This window comes from Leptodactylus fuscus, unplaced genomic scaffold (assembly GCF_031893055.1).
Source record: "Leptodactylus fuscus isolate aLepFus1 unplaced genomic scaffold, aLepFus1.hap2 HAP2_SCAFFOLD_80, whole genome shotgun sequence".
In the NCBI taxonomy this organism is placed as follows: domain Eukaryota; kingdom Metazoa; phylum Chordata; class Amphibia; order Anura; family Leptodactylidae; genus Leptodactylus; species Leptodactylus fuscus.
This window is the reverse complement of record NW_027440839.1, coordinates 46583-53797: the sequence shown is the minus strand read 5'-3', so window position 1 is coordinate 53797 and position 7215 is coordinate 46583. Positions and strand designations below refer to the sequence as shown.

Below are 7215 nucleotides of genomic sequence, written 5' to 3'. Positions count from 1 at the left end.
GATAGGTTACTGTCACCAGAACCAGCATATCACCCCAGCCCTGCAGATAGATAGGTTACTTTAGAACGTTTAGAGTCTTCTGAATCAAACAATGTTGTCCAAGCGATGCTGAAAAATCCAAGATACTGTTGAGTCAAGGATTAGAGTCGTCACTTACTTCAGTTGCTGAATTCTGCTCTAGAATGAGAGTGTGTGTCTACAGGACAGCATTGGAGGGCCCTCTAAATTGTGGCAGAGTCAACTTTCAGGCTGTCAGGCTGAATCTGGGTAAAGCAGATAGTCCTGCACTAGGGGAAGTTTCCAATAGCATCCTCGATTCACTTGGAAGATGTAGGAAACCCATAACTTTTTTGGCCAAGACAGTATGACGGCCTGGTCCTTCCTGAATTTCATCAATATCCTCGGTACCATGTAAATGAGAATGAAGATGTAGGGCGGCCTGAACCACAGGAAAGTGGAACCTCCATTGTGCAGACATAGCATCGACTGTCAGGGGATGGTTTTCCTGATAAAGGGAGGGCTTTGGTATTTTACCTTGTCACCATAAGATCTATCTCTGTCCTCCCCCATATCAGTGTAACCTGGTAAAAGGCTCCTTGACTCGAGCTTTCTTCCAGAAGGCCCTTGACTCGGTTGGTCTGCCACCACATTGACAGAACCTCGAAAGTGGGCTGCTGAAATATAGGAAAGGTCTTTTGCAGGTTTTGAGTAAATCCTGCAATCATTGCTGATATACATGGCCGTAGTTTTATTCTCTGGCCTGCCTTTCCTCTGATGTAATGAAAGAAGTGTACGAGAGCCAGAATATCTCTACGTTTTCTCAAATTGGACAACATCTTCCACTCCATGTGCCTCGTACAGACATACAGTCCAGATGGGCTCCCCACCCCGAGCGGGATACAACTGTAGTCAACAGGGCTTGAGCTATGGACGTCCCATCCATGAGATGGCTTCACCAATCCCCTTGAGTTGTGGTTCCAGGTGGTGAGGACCTCTGCTGGCAATGGCTGAAGTACCAAAGGGCTCCGGAACCAGTGCCCTAACATGAGACCCAAGCTCGTCCTGAACGTGCTCATAGAAATCTGTGATAGTACTGACAGAAATGAAGGTGCGGCCATAATGGGGGTTTTGTAGCTCATCTATAGGATCAGTGATGGGCTCTCTCGGGGCCTGGCCATGAGGGACAACACGTGTCATACTGTCCTGTACATATCACCGAGCTGCCATTGTGTCCTCCTATCACTATTGGGGGCGACCGACTGCCTTTCTAGAACATTCAGAGTTCAGTTTTGAGATCATTTCCTTTTTAATAATTTACATGAAAAATACAAAACCTCACGCCCGGCCCCTCCTCCCTCCCTCGTCTCTTCCCCCAAAAATGGTGTAAAGCAAAACAAGACATAAAGATTGTATATACAAAGTAGAGGAAAACTCTGGAGTCCATAATACTCTATAGATATGCTGGAGACCAACTCGGAAATCTAATGTGAATTGTCCCCGAGTCCACGTCTATAATGATGACGTCCGCCATGTTGCCTCTGCTGTCTACATGCACAAGAGAGCGCAGTGGTCTTCCGGTGTGCGGCAGAGTGACTTAGGTATTGGACCCTCCTGTAGGTGGCGCCATCACAAGGTGCTCTCCAGGGTGTTGTAATTGTCTTTGAAGTTCTTGAGCTCCAGGAAATGTTTGGGTCTCTTGCTCTTCTGGCTGGATGGTAGGTAGGTCACCTGGATGGTGGGGGTCCCGGAGGTCTCCGGAGAGGCGGTCAGGTCCTTGGCGGCAGACTGGCGGTGCCTGTGACTTCCTGCTTCCCTGGACTGAACGCTGTTGAAAAAGCAGAAGGGAGAAATCAGGGATCGATCGAGGAGCACAACACCGCGATAACACTTATGGTCAGATGTCTTACAATGCCGATAACTCCGTCAGCGCCTCCATGAACTTCTCATGTTCCGTTCTCCCGTAAAGCTGGAAAACAGAATGGAAAAAACCTTGACATCTAAATAGAGGCCTGAATATAAGCAGAGTTCCATCTTAATAAGCGGTAGACTCTTACCCCAGTGCCGTATCGCGCAGAGTCGTAGCCCTCCGTCAGGGTGTCCAGTAATGACTTTCGCACCCCCTTGAAAGGCGAGCTGACATTCGTCATCTCCAGCAGGTAGGCTTGGAAGTTCTTACCGACCGAAGATTTGGGGAATTTGCCGTTCTCCTGGAAGGGGATGTCTGCAAGCGGAAAATACAGTCAATGGTGGAAGAAGGGCGCCACCAAGTGGCCAGGTCACCAAGCTTAAAGGGGTTGTCTGGGGAGAGGTAAGTGATTTACCAGGTCCGGGGATTGGTAAAGATGGACTCATGGGATGTGGCCACGTCATGTCCCACACGTCATGTGATCCACTTGGAATTCAGCCTGGCTGCTATAGGGTATCTGTAGTGCTCCTATTAACCCCTTCCTGATGGAATAGGAGCACTGTAGATACCTCATATTCAGCCTGGCTGTAGTCAGGCTGAATTCCAAGTGGGGGGGAAAAATAACCCAGTCTTCAAGCTCAGGGAAGGGGCAGACAGACAACCAAAACGCCCCCTCCCCTTCCCCATGAACTATTATTACACTCGGGGGTCTTTTCAGACCCCCTAGTATAATAATCAAGAGTCCCAGGAGAGGTGAGGGAACATAATAAACACTGTTACTCACCTCTCCGGGATCTGATGTTACTCCTAGCAGGCTTCGGGCCTATATGGTAATGTCCCAGACGTCACGTGGTCTGGTATATTACCATATAGGCCTGAAGCCTGTGCTAACAGTACCATACAGGCCCAAAGCCTGTGCTATCAGTAACAGGCTATTACTACTAGCACAGGCTTTGGGCCTATATGGTAATATCCCAGACCACGTGACATCTGGTACATTATCCTACAGGCACAAAGCCTGCTAGGAGTAACATTGGATCCCAGAGAGGTGAGTAACAGTGTTTATTATGTTCCCTCACCTTCCCTGGGGCTCCGATTATTATACTCGGGGGACTGAAAAGACCCCCCAGTATAATAATAGCGGTAGTGGGATTGCGGCCTTGCCCGGATCTATTCACTACCGCCCTCCTCGTCCTATGGTACAAGGTGAAGTGGGGGCGGCAGTGAGCAGGTTGGTAAATAAGCCACTACGTGCTAGGGATACTCCTGCAGGTAGCGGCCTATTATAAAACAAACAAACAAAAAAGGTATAACTTACCGACCTTGCCGCTGCTGCCTCCCCTACACCTGGTGGCAGTAAGACGTCTGCGTCTCAGCATAGGAGGTGTAATGACGCCACCTGCGCTGAGACGCAGACGTCTAAACCAGCACAGGAGAAGGCTGCTCGGGTTGCTTTAAGAGCAGCTGCTCTCTTGCGTTAGTTTAGGGATAAAAAGAAACGCTGTGTACGGGCCTGAGCTTACGTGGCCACGTCACCCGGCTTGTGATAGAGCAGTGGGGGAGAGGTGGGGTCTGGAAAGCAAGCAAGTGGAGGACCGCTACTGACTGAGGGCGGCCACTGGAGCAACGCTGCTGCCGATAGGTGAGTGGTGAAGCAGCGCTGTCTCCAAGGCTGCCCCTAAGGCTCCCTGCTCTCAGGAGGGGAGGGGAGCTGAGTGCTCGGAGCAACTTGTATTTCTGAGCTGTTTATCTCCAGCTCTTCCAGTTATCAGTCGGCTAATTGAATTTTGCTGGTGAGGGCTGAGACAGAGAGTCCATTAAACACAGACCTAAAAGTGAGTATATTGCAAGCTGTCTCCTGGTCCTGTAGCATGTAAGTTTGGGATTCTCACACCTAACAAATCCAGCTCTTCTACATCAGCTTTATATGGTGCATCTTCCAGTGATACTGTGCTAATGTATTTACAACCATCCCTCATTACTAACTGCAAACATGTACTGCTCTGAAGAGAGATAGCAGAGCGAGTGAAACCCCACCCACCAATTCACCGAGAAAACCAGGAAGCGAACAGAGCAGACAGCCTGCAAGGTGGTGAACAGGCGAGTTGGGAATACCCCTTTAAATGTAAGAAAAACTGTATAAATTCGGTCACATGTCGCTGTGTCTGTCATGAAAATAAAACCTGTAAAAAGGCACAAATGCAGTTTTTTTTTCTAGAATTCCACAGCATTTTTGTGCTTCCAGGAATCTCCTTCTTTACATTTACAAGCCCAATACTTGTCAGTGCTGAGCAAGCGAATCACAGCAGCACAAATACACTGTAACATCTCCTCAGCTGTGCGGCGCACTCAGGGCACTCACCAGAATCTTTCACGGCGTCCAGCGTCTTCATCCGGTACAGATAGTTATAACAGCCTGGAAGACACAGACACGGGAGGTTATAGCGGTTACTGGTGGAGTACAGAACGTCCAACATGGCGGATGTGACCCCCCCCCATCCCTGACCTTGACTGTCCAGCTGCAGCAGCCGCTCGTCTTCCTCCGCCAGAAGCCGCGGCTCAAACCTGATGTCCTGCACCTTGGAGAGGCGGTTGTCAATCTCCTCCCTCAAATCCTGCAAAGAAGAGAAATAGATCAGTGGTGGAGAGCTGAGAAGAGAGCGCCCCCTCCTGACCACTATGTGCAGAGGGTGTACCTTAGGTGCGTTGTGACCTACGGGGACGTGCGGGCCCCTGCGAGACTTCATGGCGAATCGCATGATCTGTCTTTTCACGAAGATGAACAGGAGGACGAACACCTGCAGGAAAAAAAGGGTTAAAAAATAAATAGACGTCAACATCTTGTTTATGCTTGTTTACTATCGATACGCAACGTCTCCTCCTTGTGTACTGCACGTACTCCGCCTCTCCCATTGTGTACCGTCTGTACACCTCCTCTCCCTCCTTGTCTACCCCCCATACAATGCCTCTCCCTCTTGTCAACGTCCACATGTGACCTCCCCCCTTGTCTACCATCCATACGTGACCTCTCCCCCTTGTCTACTATACGTATGCATCGTCTCCCTCTTATCTAACGTCTACATTTGGCCTCTCCCTCTTGTCTACCACCCATACGCGACATCTCCTTCTTGTCTAATGTCCATACGCCGCCTCTCCCCTTTTCTACCATCCACACATGACCACTCCCCCTTGTCTACTATCCACACGTGACCTCTCCCTCTTGTCTACCATCCATACATGGCCACTCCCCCTTGTCTACTATCCACACGTGACCTCTCCCTCTTGTCTACCATCCATACATGGCCACTCCCCCTTGTCTACTATCCACACGTGACCTCTCTCTCTTGTCTACCGTCCACACATGACCACTCCCCCTTGTCTACCGTTCACACATGGCCACTCCCCCTTGTCTACTATCCACACGTGACCACTCCCCCTTGTCTACCGTCCACACGTGACCTCTCCCTCTTGTCTACCGTCCACACATGACGACTCCCCCTTGTCTACCGTCCACACATGACCACTCCCCCTTATCTACCGTCCACACGTGACCTCTCTCTCTTGTCTACCATCCACACATGACCACTCCCCCTTGTCTACCGTTCATACATGGCCACTCCCCCTTGTCTACTATCCACACGTGACCACTCCCCCTTATCTACCGTCCACACGTGACCTCTCCCTCTTGTCTACCGTCCACACATGACCACTCCCCCTTGTCGATCGTCCACACGTGCCCTCTCCCTCTTGTCTACCGCTCGTATGCTGCCCCTCCCCCTTGTATAATATGGGTATAGCCCTTCTCCCCTTTTATGCTATGGGTACAACCTATCTCCCACATCATCTTCTGGCCCTCTGCAGTTAGGTGCCTCTGTCGCTCCTCCTGTCAGCCCTATAGGTTGTCCCTCCCCCGGCCTGCGCTCACCAGGCTGCCATAGGCCATGACCAGCACCACATTGACCCCGGACAGCCAGTTGCTCTTGTTGGGATTCGCCTTCCCCATCTTTCTCCGTTTTCCGTGTTTTCCCTCCGTCACGTGATTGTTCCAAGCACCCAAACCACGCCCCCTACACCGGCCACCCAATCAGCTCCGGAGAGAGACGTGGGACGCACAGCCTCGTGGAACGCAAAGCGCGTCGTGACGTCAGGAAGACGGCAGGCGTACGTGAGAGGGGGCGGAGCGGAAGGGAGGTCACGTGGTGTCAGAGCGGAGGAGCCGCAGGTAAGGACGGAGCTCTTCTCGTCGCACGGTGGGAGGGGGGAACATAACGGGAGTGAGCGGGGCAAGGCGGCGGGAACTGGGCTCTAGGGGACAGATGGGCGCTGTGGGCGGCGGTGCGGGAGCGGGCTGAGCCCTCGGGGACACTCCGGCTCTGCGGCCTATTAGGCCGGTTGAAGCCTCGGCCTGGAGTAGACACGGTTGCCGCTTAGGTCGATCTGTGGTCGGGCTCGGTTGGGACCGGTTTTCGGTCTCTTTAGTTTAGTCTCCGGTGGTTGGCTGTTATCAGATGAGACGGGATAGAGGAGGGGGAGGCGGGCAGCTTCACTCCCGGCACCGCGGCCACTTCCTGGCTGCTTCCTCATGTCTCTGAGGGGCCATGTGAGGCTGAGCTCTGGCCGGACTGCTGGGAGTTGTAGTCCTGCAGCCTCTGTAGTGGAGGTCTGTGCCGGAGGAGTGTGAGGCTTCTATACACCCAGACATGGGCACTTACAGGGGCTCCCCAGCCTAGAGAGACCCCTCAAAGTGCCCACAATGTAATGTGATCTCCTCCTAAATCTGCTATGGGGGTCTGTCCATGTCACCTAAAGGCTGTCAGACCCCTCCAGGGGCCCCAATCTGTGTGTTAGGTGTCCGTCTATATCTTCAGGTAGTCACATGCAGACCCCAATATTAATGCACCCCTTGTAGTGAGGATCTCTGCCCGTCCACCATATTTACATTGTTGTCATGGTAAGCTACGGTCTCGGTGTTATCACTTGTGTGCACATCCCTCCGCTCATGAGGGTTTGTTACAATGTGTCGCTTTGTTTAGCTCTGATTCTGGGAAGACTTGATGCAGTTGTAACAAACCCTCAGCTGTGAGAAGTGCAGGAAGCCCAAAGTCTCATAGGATGTTACCAAATGTAATGAGGGGGGTGTACAGTACAGTGCAGGGGGTGTACAGGATATTTTAGTGCTAGGGGAGGTGAGACCTTACAACCCCATCCCCTGTGTCTGTTCCAGCGGCTCTTCGGGGCTGTGTGTCCTGAGTGGTCACAGAAGAGACCCGGCCATCACGCATATGACATACTGGTGAGGTCCCGGGTCC

General features: G+C 51.8%; 2 protein-coding genes across 9 annotated transcripts in view; one reads left to right on the top strand and one right to left on the bottom strand.

The window, feature by feature from the left end:
- Positions 1-1318: 1318 nt before the first annotated feature.
- LTAP1 (lipid transport auxiliary protein 1) lies at positions 1319-5951 on the bottom strand. Its single transcript, XM_075262033.1, has 7 exons — positions 5832-5951; positions 4603-4704; positions 4413-4521; positions 4269-4322; positions 2055-2221; positions 1908-1966; positions 1319-1825 (listed from the first exon to the last, which is right to left on the bottom strand). Exons 1-7 carry the CDS (start codon positions 5907-5909, stop codon positions 1627-1629), a joined length of 768 nt encoding a protein of 255 aa, XP_075118134.1. The 5' UTR covers positions 5910-5951; the 3' UTR covers positions 1319-1626.
- A 134-nt stretch (positions 5952-6085) lies between these two features.
- UBAP2L (ubiquitin associated protein 2 like) overlaps positions 6086-7215 on the top strand; it is a 41657-nt gene continuing 40527 nt past the window's right edge. For all 8 annotated transcript variants that reach the window (XM_075262027.1, XM_075262022.1, XM_075262026.1 and 5 more), the window contains exon 1: positions 6086-6128. The gene's annotated coding sequence lies outside the window, so the exon portion shown is untranslated. The remainder of the gene's footprint in view (positions 6129-7215) is intronic.

Excerpts from the sequence above, each read along its gene's own strand:
- LTAP1 (XM_075262033.1), bottom strand. The coding sequence starts at position 5,909 with ATGGGGAAGGCGAATCCCAACAAGAGCAACTGGCTGTCCGGGGTCAAT. Across the intron at positions 2,222-4,268 it reads GGACGCCGTGAAAGATTCTG|ACATCCCCTTCCAGGAGAAC; the intron begins GTGAGTGCCCTG and ends TTCCGCTTGCAG. Across the intron at positions 1,967-2,054 it reads CTGCGCGATACGGCACTGGG|CTTTACGGGAGAACGGAACA; the intron begins GTAAGAGTCTAC and ends TCTGTTTTCCAG.